The sequence below is a fragment of the Rana temporaria genome, chromosome 1, assembly GCF_905171775.1.
Source record: "Rana temporaria chromosome 1, aRanTem1.1, whole genome shotgun sequence".
Classification (NCBI taxonomy): domain Eukaryota; kingdom Metazoa; phylum Chordata; class Amphibia; order Anura; family Ranidae; genus Rana; species Rana temporaria.
The window spans coordinates 62,412,513-62,430,154 of NC_053489.1; the positions used below are offsets into that span (position 1 = coordinate 62,412,513).

The following is a 17,642-nucleotide window of genomic DNA, read 5'->3' on the forward strand; positions in this document are numbered from 1 at the left end:
ATAGTATGCCTGTGAAGTGGCACGTGTTTCCCTGTGTTTAGAACTGTCCCTGCACAAAATTACATTTCTATAGGAAAAAAAGTAATTTAAAACTGCTTGCGACTTTAATGTAATGTCTGGTCCTATGCAAAGGACACTAAATCAAAATACTGCAGGTCCTTGTCTGTATTTGTATGAGAACACTAGCAATTGTATTCAGGTAAGCTTTAGGTGCACACTGTGCAAAGGACACAGTACACTAAGTGAAAATACTGCAGCTAGCACAATCACCTGCCTGCCTGTCAGTATATTAGGAAGAGAATAACAGGAACGGATCTACCTAAACTGAATACAGTGTATAAATATATATACAACACCTGGGATGCATATATATCCTCTACACTAGGGGTGTCCAAACTTTTTTCAAAGAGGGCCAGATTTGATGAAGTGAACATGCATGAGGGCCGACCATTTTGCCTGACATTCTGCGAACCATTAAAATTTGGTCTAAGTGTGTTCGTTCGAGCACTAATACATGGCCCAACAAGAATTCAGTTGCCTTTGTGGCTGTGTGTGGTAAAGAGATGAGCTCAGGCATGTTATTTGGATGTACCGTATTTATCAGCGTAACACGCACCTTCACTTTAAAAATTTTAAATAAAGAACTGTGAATCAAAATTAGGGTTACTGCCCATCAATACAGCCTCACAAGTTCCATACATGCAGCACCCCTGTTGCCCTGAATGCAGCACCCCCGTTGCCCTGAATGTAGCACCCCCGTTGTCCTGAATGCAGCCCCCTCGTTGTCCTGAATGCAGCCCCCCCCGTTGTCCTGAATGCAGCACCCCCGTTGTCCTGAATGCAGCACCCCCTTGCCCTGAATGCAGCACCCCCTTGCCCTGAATGCAGCACCCCCTTGCCCTGAATGCAGCACCCCTTTGCCATGAATGCACCATTGCAGTCTGATTCATTCATCTGCAGCATTGGAGGAGACAGGGAGGGGGCGGGACGAGCGCCGACAGACATACAGGAAAATTTCCTGTTTTATCGCGGCCTCTTTAATCGAAAGTCCCGCCTCCTGTGATGGACAGAACAGTCGTCCAATGGCAGCAGAAGAGACGGGACTTCCTTTTACACAGGTCGTAGTGTAAACAGGAAGTACTCCTGTATGCACAGCGCTCGTCCCGCCTCCTCCAAGGCAGCCAGCATGTATTTCTTTTGTGGCCCCCGGCGCTCAGGGATTCATTGGGGGCCACAGAAGACATACATGTCAAAATGACCAGACGGGCCGTCCGAAACCGGAATGCGGGCCGCAATTGGCCCGCGGGCCGGACTTTGGACATGCCTGCTCTACACACTGTAACTAAAGCTAACTGACTCGCCTGCCTGCTCTATCTAACTCAAAATAAATGACACTGTCTCTCTCTCTCTCTGTCTGTCTTTAATCACCGCCGCAACACACTACACAAGGCCACCACGCAGGCGGCCTTATTTAGTGTGGGGTGTGTACTAAATCCCCTGAGACATAATTGCCCAAAGCCACCCTGGCTTTGGCCAATTACGGCTCTCTGCTTTTTCCGCGCTGTGATTCGCCAAAGCATGCGGGTCATAGTGCATGCTTGGCCAATCATCAGCCAGCAATGCACTGCGATGCTGCAGTGAATTATGGGCCGTGACGTGCCACTCGAATTTGGCGCGAACAGCTCATAATGTTCGAAATTCGGCGAACGGTCGAACAGCTGATGTTCGAGTTCGAGTCGAAGCTCATTCCTACTCATGAAGTATGGTACATGTACTGTAATGACGTTTCTATGAGGCATAAGCTTGTCTTCCTCAGAGCCTAGGCCAGGTCCTCATAACCCTGAGGAAGACAAGCTTGTGCCTCATTCCAACAAGTACAACACAGTTCAGACTTAGCTCACTGTTCAGTATTCAGCAACAGTTTTGAGCATGCCACAATATTCCTCAAGCTGCAAAACTGTTCATATGCAACAGCAGATTTACTGTATATTTCAACAAGTACAATGCAATTCAGAATTAGATCAGTGTTCAGCTTTCAGCAAGAGTTTTGAGTGTGCCATGCCTGCAACTTGAGGAAGAACAAATGATGTTCAAAAATGTCGCTAAATGCTGAACACTGAGCTAAATCTGAATTGTGCTTGTTGGAATATACAGTGCCTTGAAAAAGTATTCACACCCCTTGTCATGTTACAACCAAAAATGTAAATGTTTTTTTATTGGGATTTTATGTGATAGACCAACACAAAGTGGCACATAATTGTGTGAAAAAAGTGTGGGATACATTTGTATTCAGCCCCCCTTAGTCAAAATTTGATCTAAACCATTCCATTGTAGCTCTGGCTGTACGTTTAGGGTCGTTGTCCTGCTGGAAGGTGAACCTCCACCCCAGGCTCAAGTCTTTTGCACACTCTAAGGCCCCGTACACACGACAGAGTTTCTCGGCAGAATTCAGCGAGAAACTCGGTCAGAGCCGGATTCTGCCGAGAAACTCTGTCGTGTGTACACTTTCGGCCCGATGGAGCCGCCGAGGAACTCGTCGAGAAAATAGAGAACATGTTCTCTATTTTCTCGTTTTTCTATGGGAGAACTCGGCCCGCCGAGCTCCTCGGCGGCTTCAGGGCTGAACTCGCCGAGGAACTCGATGTGTTTGGCACATCGAGTTCCTCGGCCGTGTGTACGGGGCCTAACAGGTTTTCTTCTAAGATTGCCCTGTATTTGGCTCCATCCATCTTCCCACCAACTCTGACCAGCTCCCTGTCCCTGCTGAAGAAAAGCATCCCCACAACATGATGCTTCCACCACCATGTTTCACAGTGGAGATGGTGTTTTCAGGGTGATGTGCAGTGTTAGTTTTCTGCCATACATAGTGTTTTGTTTTTAGGCCAAAAAGTACAATTTTGGTCTCATCTGACCAGAGAACCTTCTTCCACATGTTTGCTGCGTCCCCCCACATGGCTTTTTCACAAACTGCAAACGGGACTTCTTATTGCTTTTCTTTTTGCCACTCTTCCATAAAGGCCAGATATATGGAGTGCACGACTAATAGTTGTCCTGTGGACAGATTCTCCCACCTGAGCTGTGGATCTCTGCAGCTTATCCAGGGTTACCATGGGCCTCTTTGCTGTGTCTCTAATTAATGCTCTCCTCACCTGTCAGTTTAGGTGGACGGCCATGTCTTGGTAGGTTTGTAGTTGTGCCATACTCTTTCCATTTGCGGATGATGGATTTAAAAGCTTTTGACTAGTTCAAAGCTTAGGATATTTTTGTATACCCTAACCCTGCTTAAACTTTATCCCTGACCTTTCTGGTGTGTTCCTTGGCTTTCATGATGCTGTTTGTTCACTAAGGTTCAATAACAAACCTCTGGGGGCTTCACAGATCAGCTGTATTTATACTGAGATTAAATTGCACACAGGTGGAATCTATTTACTAAAAACATGACTTCTGAAGGCAATTGGTTCCACTAGATTTTAGTTAGGGGTAGAGCTGCACGATTCTGGCCAAAATGAGAATCACTATTTTTTTGCTAAGAATAAAGATCACGATACTCTCACGATTCTCGCGAGGTAAAATCTTTCACATTATACAAAAAAAATTTGGGCTAACTTTACTGGTTAGTTTTTTATTATTATTATTCATTAAAGTAATTTTTTTACCCAAAAAAATTGCATTTGAAAGAACTCTGCGCAAATACAGTGAGACATAAAATATTGCAACAACCACCATTGTATTCTCTAGGGTCTTTACTAAAAATATATATATATAATGCTTGGGGGTTCTAAGTAATTTTCTAGCAAATTTTTTTTATTTTAACTTGAAAACAACAACTGTCAGAAAAAGGTTTAGGGCCAGATTCACGTAGATCGGCGCATCTTTGAGCGGGCGTAACGTATCCTATTTACGTTACGCCTCCGCAACTTAGACGGGCAAGTGCAGTATTCTCAAAACACTTGCTCCGTAAGCCCGCCTAATTCAAATTGTGAAGAGGTGGGCCTGTGGTATGTAAATTAGCCATGACCCGACATGATTGACGTTTTTCACGAACGGCGCATGTGCCGTCCGTGGACATATCCCAGTGTGCATTGCTCCAAATACGCCGCAAGGACGTATTGGTTTCGACGTGAACGTAAATTACGTCCAGCCCCATTCACGGACGACTTACGCAAACGACGTAACATTTTCAAATTTTGTTGCGGGAACGACGGCCATACTTAACATTGGTACGCCGCATGTATGCCTCATATAGCAGGGGTAACTTTACGCCGGGAAAAGCCTAACGTAAACAGCGTATCTGTACTGCGTCGGCCGGGCGTACGTTCTTGAATTTGCGTATCTAGCTGATTTACATATTTCGACGCGTAAATCAGCGTACACGCCCCTAGCGGTCAGCGTAAATATGCAGTTAGGATCCGACGGCGTAAGAGACTTACGCCGGTCGGATCTAATAGAAATCTATGCGTAACTGATTCTAAGAATCAGGCGCATAGATACAACGGCTCTCATTCAGACTTGCGACGGCATATATGGCGATACGTCGTCGTAAGTCCTTTGAGAATCTGGGCCTTAGTGTTTAAGTGATTAAACTTTCCTAATTTACATAAAGAAGTCTATTCCTTTGATGTAAAAGACAAATTGATACAATGTTTAGACTTAACGTTCCACTGATAAAGAATGTTGTAAAACTTGGCAGACTGCCTGACTTTGACTCCAAATACGCCGCAAGGACGTATTGGTTTCGACGTGAACGTAAATTACGTCCAGCCCCATTCACGGACGACTTACGCAAACGACGTAACATTTTCAAATTTTGTTGCGGGAACGACGGCCATACTTAACATTGGTACGCCGCATGTATGCCTCATATAGCAGGGGTAACTTTACACCGGGAAAAGCCTAACGTAAACAGCGTATCTGTACTGCGTCGGCCGGGCGTACGTTCTTGAATTTGCGTATCTAGCTGATTTACATATTTCGACGCGTAAATCAGCGTACACGCCCCTAGCGGCCAGCGTAAATATGCAGTTAGGATCCGACGGCGTAAGAGACTTACGCCGGTCGGATCTAATAGAAATCTATGCGTAACTGATTCTAAGAATCAGGCGCATAGATACAACGGCTCTCATTCAGACTTGCGACGGCATATATGGCGATACGTCGTCGTAAGTCCTTTGAGAATCTGGGCCTTAGTGTTTAAGTGATTAAACTTTCCTAATTTACATAAAGAAGTCTATTCCTTTGATGTAAAAGACAAATTGATACAATGTTTAGACTTAACGTTCCACTGATAAAGAATGTTGTAAAACTTGGCAGACTGCCTGACTTTGACTTTTGATGGCTGAGAGAATTCTCTGCATAAGAAACGATCGGGAAACACTTTGTCACGATTGGAACAGGGAAAAAATCGCAATAATGATTTGATTAATCGTACAGCTCTAGTTAGGTGGTATCAGAGTAAATGGGGCCGAATACTAATGCATTCCACACCTTTTAGATGTTAATTTGTAAAAACATTTGTAAAACATCTATCATTTTTCTTCCACTTCACAGTTATGTGCAACTTTGTGTTGGTCTATCACAGAAAATCCCAATAAAATAAATTTACGTTTTTGGTTGTAACATGACAAAATATGGCAAATTCAAGGGGTGTGAATACTTTTTCAAGGCACCGTACATGTTTTTGCATATGAAGAGTATTGCACCCCTTTCTTTGGACATATATTGCAGGAGAGAGAGGAGACTTGGTTGTGGTTTGTATACTCTTAGGCCCCGTACACACGTCCGAGGAACTCGACGGGCAAAACTCATCGTTTTGCTCGTCGAGTTCTGTGTGAAGCCGCCGAGGATCTCGGCGAGCCAACTTTCCTCATTGAACAACGAGGAAATAGAGGACATGTTCTCTATTTGGCTCGACGAGGAACTCGTCGGCTTCCTCGGCCAAAAGTGTACACACGGCCGGGTTTCTCGGCAGAATTCAGCTCCGATCGAGTTTCTGGCTGAATTCTGCCGAGAAACGGGGCCTCATTGAAGATTTTGATTGATGCAGCTCATCCAAACTGGAAATCAGCTAAAAAATCTAAATGTAAAAATTTTTTTTTAATTCACCCCAAACCTTATGAGTTTCCTTAAGGCTACATTTTTCTACCCATCAGGTGCGTTAGTACCATTACCAAGGTATTTTTTTGGATGGAGGATGTTTGCATGTATTTGAGGCCTACAACTTATACCCTGGGATTTGTGCCTGGAGTTCTACTTACATATCAAAAAATTAATTATTAATAATTATTAATCATAGACATCTGAGACTCCACCAGCACAATATATCCAATGAAATAACAAAGAGCAGAGTTTTGGGTATGGTTATTGGATCCAATTGTGGTTCTTACATTCTGCTGGCCTCATCCTCTCCAACATCGTCATAAATGTCCTGGTCTGAATCGGGTTTCACGAGAGTTTGCATAGTTACTGTTTTTCTTCTCCTTAGAGAATCATAGTCAACATTCACCATCGTCGTTTTGATGTAACCATCTAAGAACATAAATAACAACGTAAAAGAAAAATGACTATATATGCAATTACTAAATTAAACTACCATATACCAGTTGTTCAGCAGTATGTGGCAATGATGATGTTCAAATCTTTGCTCTGGTATAGTTGTGCATTATTACACAGAGAAGTTAGAAGCTGAGGACCAATTCTATGCCATCAAGAGCCCCCCTACTCTCCTTTAGACTTCCAAATATTATGTACATCCATTTTCAACAACACACTAGTTTTCCGATTCGGGTGATATGCAAAGAGTAGCACACCACTGCAATCAATGGGCAAAAATCATTGAGTGCACCACTATAAAAATATGGGGCTGGATTCAGAAACGATTTAAGGTGGCGTATCTCCAGATACGCCGCCGTAATTTAAAATATGCGCCGTCGCATCTTTACGCCTATTCAGAAAGGCATTTACGTTTGTTTTTCTCCAAGATACGACTGACGTAAGTCTCTTACGCCGTCGTATATTGGGTGCATATTTCCGTTGGCCGCTTCAGTATATTTCCGCATCGAATATGCAAATTAGGTAGATACGCCGATTCAGAAACGTACTTGCGCCGTCGGATTTAGCTGAACCGTGTACGTAAGGCGTCGGTCCGGCGTAACTTTACCCCTCATAAAGCAGGGTTAAGTCATGTTAAGGTATGGACGTCGGAACAGCGTCGTATTTTACGTTGTTTGCGTAAGTCGTACGTGAATGGGGCTGGGCGTAAGTTACGTTCACGTCGACTAAGCATTGAGCCAACGTATCTTGGGGAGTATTTGCGACGTGACTGTAAGCATGCGTCGTTCGTTCGGCCCCTCATTTGCATGGGGTCACGGTTCATTTTAATAAAACACGCCCAGTGCCAACCTACTTTGAATTACGCAGGCTTACGCCGGCCCATATACGCTACGCCACCGTAACTAAGGACGCAAATTGTTTCTGAATACGGTACTTGCCTGACTTAGTTACGGCGGCGTAGCGCATATGAAATGCGCTACGCCCGCAGAAAGATACGCGATTCTTTCTGAATTCGGCCCATGATGTCTGATTGGTTGCTTGGAATTGGGTACTTGGAGATTATACAGTATGTTACTTTAGGGAAGTTATAATAACAATATATATAACAAAAAGAGGGTGCAATCAGCGCAAATAATTAAATAAAATAAACCTCCCCCTTCACTAATGCAAGCTGAACACTGACAGGACAATCACAAAATCCAAAAGATGCAAAAATGTATAAGAAATAGTGCAGCACAATATAAATACAATTAAACTAAAGTGCAAAACACAGTTTTTATACCGATAACAAACTAATCATGAATGGTGCATAAATAATGCAAAAAAACAGTCCAAAAAGTGAAAAATTCCAAAGGAATAGGGTGACAACCACTCCAAATCTTCACCGGTGACTTTAACTTTAAATAAGTGATCCCTCCACCATTAAGAATGGCTACTCTCACCTTAAGGTATGGACCCCTGTTTTACTAGGCAGTCATACCAGCAGAAATCGATAGACAGATTGGTGCAATATGTGGATAGCAAACTTCTTAGGCTCGGCAGCATTGAGATCGAGTATAAGAGAAAAAACAGATCTAAGTGCTCTCTGCTTTAAAAACGGCTTAGGTTTATTAAAAAGGCATTAACGTTGTAGCAACTTCCTCAACTTCCCGCTGAAGAAGTTGCTACAACGTAACGCGTACGGGGGAAGGAGCCTAAAGTCGCTTGCTGCCATCTCTGAGAAGACACATGTTGTGTGTATTTCCTTTCTGCCGTTTTGCCTTTCGGGCTTAACGGTGGAGGGGTCACTTAATTAAAGTTAAAGTCACCGGTGAAGATTTGGAGTGGTTGTCACCCTATTCCTTTGGAATTTTTCACTTTTAATATTGTTTTTTTGCATTATTTATGCACCATTCATGATTAATTTGTTATCGGTATAACAACTGTGTTTTGCACTTTAGTTTAATTGTATTTATATTGCGCTGCACTATTTCTTATACAAGTTATAATAACAGTCAGAGAAGAAAAGCCAAATGAAAAGAAAACAATTTACATAAACTAGTCAATACAAGAGTCATTTAGGTAAAGACTTCAGTGAATGACAAAATAGGCATATTATATATAAGAAATATAAGAAAATAATACCTTGTATAAGAAATAAGAATTTTTTTTTGTACACACGGACGGACAGTCCGCCCGGAGATTTCTGTCTGATGGTTGTACACACCATCAGACAGAAATCCGCGCGTAAACAATACGCGGGGACGTGGCCGCGCCGTCACGATGACGCGGCGACGTGGGTGGCCTTGAAGTTCAAAGCTTCCACGCATGCGTCGAATCAGTACGACGCATGCGAGGGATGGCGGTCGGTCGGACATGTCCGGTGAGTCTGTACAGACGACCGAACACATCCGACGGACAGGTTTCCAGCGGACAGATTTCTTAGCATGCTAGGAAATTTTAGTCCGCTGGAAAAAGTCCGCTCGGCCGGGAATCCGGTCCGGTCGGCTGTACACATGACCGGATCTGTCCGCTGAAACTGTCCGTCGGACAAATATCAGCGGACAGATTCGGTCGTGTGTACGGGGCCTTAGTGGCTCAGTACAATCAGTTTTCTTGTTAATCATTTAGCCAAGTCTGATTACTGAATGTAATCAACAACTGTGGCTACTCCAATGTACTTACGTAATTACAACCTAAAAACAGAAACAAGGATTCAAAAGCGTTAGCACATATGGATAATTTATTTATATCAAGCTGATATTTTTATGTTTATCAAAATCCTTGAAATGACTATACATTCATTCAATCGCTGGGACGTGTTTATAGTGGGGAAAATAATTATTTGATCCCCTGCAGATTTTGTAGGTTTTCCCACTTACAAGGGTCTATAATTTTTATCATAGGTGTATTTTAAATAATAGAGACAGAATATCATCCAAAAATCCAGAAAAAACACACGATAAAAATGTTATAAATTGAGTTGCAGTTCAGTGAGTAAAATAAGTATCCCTAAAGAAAAACATGACTTAGTACTTGGTGGAGAAACCCTTGTTGGCAAGCACAGAGGTAAGACATTTCTTGTAGTTGGTGACACATCTCAGGAGGGATTTTGGTCCACTCTTCCTTACAGATCTTTTCTAAATCCTTAAGACTTCTTGCCTTTCACATGGCAACTCTAAGGCCCTGTACACACGATCAGTCAAAACCGATGAAAATGGACTGAAGTTCAGTTTCATCGGTCCAAACCGACCGTGTGTGGGCCCCATCGGTCAGTTATCCTTCGGTCCAAAAATTTAGAACTTGCTTTAAAATTCAACCGATGGACGCCTAACCGATAGGTCAAAACCGATGGTTAGTACGCAAAAGCATCGGTTCCAAATCGCGCATGCTCAGAATCAAGTCGACGCATGCTTGGAAGCATTGAACTTCATTTTTCTCTGCACAGCGTTGTGTTTTACGTCACCGCATTGGACTCGATGGGTTTTTGAACTGATGGTGTGTAGGCACATCAGACCATCAGTCAGCTTCATCGGTTAACCGATGAAACGGACCTTCAGTCCATTTTCATCAGTTTTGACTGATCATGTGTATAGGGCCAAAGTTTCAGCTTCTTCCATACATTTTCTGTAGAATTAAAGTGGAGTTCCTCCTACCCCCCCCCCCCCCCCAGGGGTCAAGTCCTGGGGAAAAAAGTGTGGGAACTCCCACCCAAGATCCACTCCCCCCACCAAAAATGATACGCTCATATGCATAATTACTAAACCACAACTTTAACCAAGTTCTTTCTAAATCCCGCGATAACTCGCGGCAGACCTCCGCAATGTCTCCTGGGAACAATGACAAAAGCTCCCAGGAGACATTGCGGCATCGAGGAAGTGACGGAATACCCGCACACTACCCGATGAATCCATATACAGGAAGCGGCCAGTAACATGAAGGATTACTAAGGTTCACCTGCCCCTGACAGTGACTCGAGCTGGGCATCGCCGCATAGTGAACGATTGGCTCGGGCGGTTCGGCTGCTCAAGTCCTGCAAAGGGAACTGCGTTCCTGCTGTGAAAAGAGTGCAGGAACTCTGTTCCCACGCGTTCCCGCAGGACTTGAGCCCTGCCCCCCCCCCCAAATTAAAAGTCAGCAGCTATACATACTGTAGCTGCTGACGTTTAAAGTGTTTCTATCTGCTGTCGGGTGCTTCCGCCACCATTGCTAGTGAGGGAACCCGTCTGTGCATGTGCTGTGCTTTCATACTGGCCTGATAGCATGGGAAGGAGGAGGAGGGGGACAGACTTCCAAAGTACCTTGCCGTGGCGTAGTCCGACGGAAGTGGGGACAGTCAAAGTCAAAAACAGGTACATGCTTCCCCCAAAAGGTGCCAAATATGGCACCGGAGGGGGGGGGGGGGGGGAGGGGGAGACAGATAAGCCTGTCTTGGCTGTATGTTTTAGGTAATTTTCATGCTGGAAGACCCATCCACGACCCAACTTCAGTGTTCTGGCTGAGGGAAGAAGGTTCTCATCCAAGATTTTACAATACATGGCCCCGTCCATTGGCCCCTCAATGTGGCAAAGTGGGTCTGTACCTTTAGAAGACAAACAGCCCCAAAGCATAATTGACTGTAGGGATGGTGTTTTTAGGGCAATGGTCAGCATTTTTCTTCCTCTAAACATGGCGAGTCGAGTTAATGCCAAAGAGCTTAATTTTGGTCTCATCTGATCAGAGGCCGCCCCCCCCCCCCCCATCCATGCATCCGGCCCCTTTCAGGATGCTGGATGCATGGATTCCAATAGGGGGGGGGGGGTGTTTTTTTGAAGCACCTTATTAGAGCCAGAGGCTCTAATAGGCTTCAAAATAGGGTGGGCTCAGGGCACAGAGAATGCGAACCAAGCCCACCCAGGTGTGTTACAATAGAGAATAAATATTCATATAACACTGATTCTCCTTCCAGCCAATCAGGAAGCAGGTAACAGGTAAGTATAAACACACAATTGGCATAAAAACCAAAAGTTTTTTTTAGAAAAGCTAAAACATCCCCTCTACATTAAAGCCACCCCCCTACAGTTAGAACACACCCAGGGAACATACTTAACCCCTTCCCCACCCCCTAGTGTTAACCCCTTCCCCGCCCCCTAGTGTTAACCCCTTTCCTGCCAGTGGCATTTTTATAGTAAATCCAATGCATTTTTATAGCACTGATCGCTATAAAAATGCCAATAGTCCCAAAAATGTGTCAAAAGTGTCCGAAGTGTCCGCCATAATGTCACAGTACCGAAAAAAAAATTGCTGATCGCTGCCATTACTAGTAAAAAAAATATATTAATAAAAATGCCATAAAAATACCCCCTATTTTGTAAACGCTATAACGTTTGCGCAAAACAATCAATAAACGTTTATTGCAATTTTTTTTTACGAAAAATACGTAGAAGAATACGTATCGGCCTAAACTAAGGAAAATTTTTTTTTTTTATATATTTTGGGGGATATTTATTATAGCAAAAAGTAAAAAATATATATATATTTTAAAATTGTCGCTCAGTTTTTGTTTATAACGCAAAAACTAAAAACCGCAGAGGTGATAAAATACCACCAAAAGAAAGCTCTATTTGTGGGAAAAAAAGGACGCCAATTTTGTTTGGGAGCCACGTCGCACGAACGCGCAATTGTCAGTTAAAGCGACGCAGTGCCGAATCGCAAAAAGTGCTCTGGTCTTTGACCACCAATATGGTCCGGGGGTTAAGTGGTTAAATATTAATTAAATATAAGTCCATAAAACACATCAAGTAGGTTTGTGAAAAAATAATAATGATAATAGCTTCCAATCTTCCACCACACCCGGTTTCAGTGAATCCTCCCCCGTCAGATGCAAAACTCACCAACTCAAATTGCCTTACACTCTCGTGTTCGGCGTGTAAACGAGTACAAAAATACCTCACTGGTAGGTATAGCAGATAATCCCAGTTCCAACCAATTCACTGCCAGAAAGCTCCGCATGTAAATAAAAGAAGTGCTCAAAATAGCGTGATACCGTAAAATCTGTTTAATAACACACTTAAATCTTCAAATATAGCACTCACATGAATCTCAAAAAATAGAGCAATACACTGCACAGCAAACACTCGTTCAGAGATGAACCGAAAACCGAGTATATTGGTCACAGCAGACCCAAGGTGTCAACTGATCACTCACCACCTCCCCGCTGTTCCTTCCTGAATCTTCCTTGATCGGCCTTGGTACGTCACACGTTCACTTCAGATGGTTGCCGCACAGCCACGCCCCGACATGTTTCGTCATAAAAGACTTAGTCATGGGATTGCCTAATATGTTTTTTTCCTATGATCGTCATCTTTATCTAGTAGCCATTATGCAGTATTTTTTATAAATATTCGAAAAATACTGCATTATGGCCACTAGACGGAACTGATGTTCATAGGAAATAACTGTTTCGGACAAATTATGGGGATTATTCGTGATGGCTTGAGACATGTCTTTTTTTTTTATAAATCGACTCCTTAAAGTGTAAGTCAAGCCACTTTTTTTTTCCGTTTTGAAAAGAGTGTGGATATAACAGAACCCCAGTCTGTTTTTTCCTGCTACCCAGGGTTCCAGAGAGACTTTTCCTTACTTTCTCTCCTGTTGGCAGGAGAGAAAAAAGTAAAACCAAGTTGGATGATAAACGAGTGATTTGACATATACTCACAGATTCCATTCATTCTACCCAGCCATTTTCCTTCAGGGTTATCTGTGACCCGTATGATTTCAATCTGATCACCATTCTTGAAAGAGATTTCATTTTTGCCACCTTTGTGGTCCACGCTGGCCTTGACTTGATGAATAACCTCAATCTTACTTGTTAACTGTGGAGAAAAAGAAAATAATCATTAAAACTTATTTAACCACTTGCTTACTGGGCACTTAAACCCCCCTTCTGCCCCGACCAATTTTCAGCTTTCAGCGCTGACGCACTTCGAATGACAATTGCGCGGTCATACAACCCTGTAACCAAATTCAATTTTTATAATTTTTTCCCCCACAAATAGTGCTTTCTTTTGGTGGTATTTGATCACATCTGCGGTTTACATTTTTTGTTAAAAAAAATAAAAAATACTGATTATATATTTTTTTAGATTTTGTTATACAACTTTGAAAACGGGTAATTTTCTCCTTCATTGATGTACGCTGATGAGGCTGCACTGATGGGCACCGATGGGCTTCTCCGTTGGGCACTGATAAGGCGGCACTGGTGGGCACTGATAGGTGGCACTGGTGGGCACTGAGAGGTGACATTGATGGGTGGCACTGAAGGGCATTGATAGGTGGCACTGAGAAGTGGCACTAAAAGATGGCATTGATAGGTGGCACTGATAGCTGGCAGTGATGGGCACTGATGGGTGGCAGTGATGGGCACTGATGGGTGGCAGTAATGGGTACTGATAGGCAGCACTGCTAGGTGGCACTGATGAGGTATTGATAGGTGGCACTGGTGGGCATTGATAGGTGGCACTTGTGGGCATTGATAGGTGGCACTCGTGGGCACTTCCAGGTGGCACTATCAGGGGGTACTGGCAGGGGTTACTGGTGGCACAGAGGAGTCAGATGTACATCCTTCCTCTTCAGGACCGATGTCCCTTTCACATAAGCCGGTGATCGTTTTTTTTGTTCCTCACGTTGTTAGCGCGAGGAGAAAAAAAATGATTACCGGCTTTTGTTTACATCACGTGATCAGCTGTCATTGGCTGACAGCTGATCACGTGGTAAGGGACCAGGTCCATCCCCTTACTCGGATCCATGATTACCCGAGTCGCAGTGACTGCAGGGGCGGGCGGTGAGCTTGCGAAAGGGAAGGACGTCTGTTGACACCTACCCGGCATTTGGGGTCCGCGATGTAGCCGTCATTCGGGCGCTAAGTGGTTAAACCCAAAAACACACACAAAATGTTGTATTGTCCTCAGAACAAAAATAGAGGGAAAATGTTTCAATGGGTACACTAGTTCTTGTGACACACTCTGGATTTCCGTCACTTTGGAGGGATTTTCTCTCACTTCCTGTTTTTGCTATTGGACGGGAAGTAAAGAGAATTCTCACGTATGGGACACAGATTCAAAAAACAAAACTGACAGGGGTTATAACCCTCCCTTACTCTATCCAAAATGAAAAAAAAAAGTTTTACCTATTGTTATACTTTAACATTTGCAGAATGACATGAAAGAGAACAGCATGTCAATAGGCGGTGCACCAGTCTATTCTTTCACTAAAGAAAACTCCGGCAGCCATTGACCACCTTACTACCTACTCTTCTCCAAGTTTTCCTAATTATCATGGGATTGTACACCTGGAATTTTCACTTTGGTTAAAGCATCTTATAAATTCACCTTAAATTTCTTTCGTATCTCTTGCTCCTTCTTTTCTTTGTCCTTTTGCTCTTTCCTGGCTTGCTCCAGTTCTTTTTTTCTCTTCTTTTCATCTTTTTCTTGTTCTTTCCTGCAGTGAGTACAGTGATGAATATGATAAATTTATAAAAGAAAAAAAAAAACTGAATAATGTGCTATGGGTGACTGCTAGGGTGATTACTTGCCATCTACTGTATCACAATTATACATATTCACTATCTCCTGCATTGCAGAAATCAAACTGAGTGTGGGGGTGGCAGCATTATCCTGCAGTCATTGGCTCTTCCTTGCTCCCTTCCACCTCTTATTGGCACATCACTTTACAAAATTATTACCCAATAACAATGTGTAAGATGCAGAAGAGTGTCAGAAACAAAATGTATAATTATATTAACCCCTTCATGCTTCAAGGGTAAAACAAATCTTAGGCCCAGATTCACAAAGGAGATACGACGGAGTATCTCAGATACTCCGTCGTATCTCTCAGAGTATCTATGCGACTGATTCATAGAATCAGTTACGCATAGATATCCCTAAGATCCGACAGGTGTAATTGTTTTACACTGTCGGATCTTAGGATGCAGTACCGCGGCCGCCGCTGGGGGGAGTTTGCGTCGTAAACCAGCGTCGGGTATGCAAATTAGGAGTTACGGCGATCCACGATGGTTTTTCGCGTTCTCTACGTCGCCGCTAGTCTAGTTTCCCGTCGCAAAGTTAGTCGTCGTTTTGGGTGCCTTAACTTTAGACAGCAAACGTATTGCTGTCTAAAGTATGGCCGTCGTTCCCGCGTCGAAATTTAAAATTTCACGTCGTTTGCGTAACACGTCCGGGAATAAGGAAGTACGCTATGCACGTCGCCGATCGCAAAAATGGCGTCAGTTCGCGCAAAGCACGGCAGGAATTTCGAAACGGTAACAGATATCACCTGATTTTTTTTATTATTATCAAAGGAAAACTGGCCTGAAATAGTAAAAATATATATATATATTTTTTATTTAATTTAGCTGCATATTTCTTGCAGATCTACCACCGACAGTTAATTATGCATTGTCATTTTTTGACTAGCTGACCCAGGTTGATGTGGTCCGCCCTTAGTTTGGTGGTATTTTGGTTTGGTAGGCATGTTTGGTTCCACTCTTGCATTTTTTTTGTTTTTCCAGTGCTCTTTTTTGCTAGACCAACTATAGGTAGGGGCGGGATTAGGTTATCACCTGCCCCCTATCTATTGATTAGCACACCTGTGCTCCTTTTTAGGAGACTTTAAAATTCATAGTTAGAACTGCAGTACACGGAGTGCCTTGACGTTGGCCTGCAGCTTACACAGGTATTTGCAAATACATGCAACTAAACCTTTGTTTTTAATGCATACAGCTAGACAGATTAATTTGGTTTAGTGCTTTTTTGGTTGGTAATTTTGAGCCTGGCCATTATGGAAACATTTTTTATATTCCATATAGATATTTAATCGCATACTGATAAAAACGCATCTCATTTAAAGTCCCAACGCCCCTTTTTTATATATTTCTTGCTATTACCATAATTTATCACCATTGAAAAACCCAAAATAAATTCTCCTGCTTCTGATGATTGCAGCGATACCCACATATATGAAAGTTAGTTGGTAGTAGGGCCCAGAAACAACGATGGGCATTTTGCATTTTTATTTATCCTGTCTAAAACACCCTGGGGGTTATTTACGAAAGGCAAATCCACTTTACACTACAAGTGCACTGCAAGTGAAAGTGCACTTGGAAGTGCAATCGGTGTAGATCTGAGGGGGACATGCAAGGAAAATAAAAAACAGCATTTTAGCTTGCACTTGATTGGATAATAAAATCAGCAGAGCTTCCCCTCATTTCAGATCTTCCCCTCAGTGCACTTGTAGTGCAAAGTGGCTTTGCCTTTAGTAAATAACCCCCACTGACACTAACTGACACTGATATTAATTAAAAAATATATTAAAATTCTACCCAAAATATCATGACTGTGACCTTTAACCCCGACCTTGAACTTTGACCCCGATGTTGACCTTAAAGGGGCTGTAAAGGTTTGTTTTTCTATTTTCAAAATAGGTTCCTTTAAGCTAGTGCATTGTTGGTTCACTTACCTTTTACCTTCAATTTCCCTTCTAAATGTTTTTTTTCTTTGTTTTCTTTGTCTGAATTTCTCACTCCCTGTTCCTCCTCAGTAAGCTATTCGGGCTGACTAACCCCCAGCCAGAACGGCTCAGATGATGGTGGAAAGCTTACTGAGGAGAAACAGGAAGTGAGAAATTCAGACAAAGAAAAAAAACATTTAGAAGGGAAATAGAAGGAAAAGGTAAGTGAACCAACAATGCACTAGCTTAAAGGAACCTATTTAGAAAATAAAAAAACAAACCTTTACAACCCCTTTAACACTAACCCTGGCAAACCTTGATTTTGTTATTTTTTTCTTTATTCTTTTCTTTATTTTTTATTCTTTATTTTTATTTGATTTTTATTTTTTTACGCTTTGGTTTGTTTACATTTTCCTTTCTTGTAAGAAGAGGAAGATACAACATATCTTCCTCTTCATTCAGCAGAGGAAGTAAACACAGGGACAGGTTCACAGTTACTGATCACTGTGATATCCAATCAGAGGCTGAAGCGATGGGGTGACCCAGAACTGAGAGTTTTGGGTCCCGATCGTTAGATTATGGATTATTTTTGAAGAAAATTATCTCGCTTAGTGCCACTTTAAATTGTC

The 17,642-nt window shown here is 42.7% G+C and overlaps 1 protein-coding gene across 2 annotated transcripts in view; it reads right to left on the reverse strand.

Moving 5' to 3' along the window:
- The window catches only part of FYB1 (FYN binding protein 1), a 164,611-nt gene that overhangs the window by 40,106 nt on the left and 106,863 nt on the right, over window positions 1-17,642 (reverse strand). For both annotated transcript variants that reach the window (XM_040338638.1, XM_040338646.1), the window contains exons 7-9: window positions 14,898-15,006; window positions 13,226-13,382; window positions 6,384-6,525 (exon numbers count right to left, since the gene is read on the reverse strand). In XM_040338638.1, coding sequence (XP_040194572.1) covers window positions 6,384-6,525; window positions 13,226-13,382; window positions 14,898-15,006 — 408 coding nt within the window. The remainder of the gene's footprint in view (window positions 1-6,383; window positions 6,526-13,225; window positions 13,383-14,897; window positions 15,007-17,642) is intronic.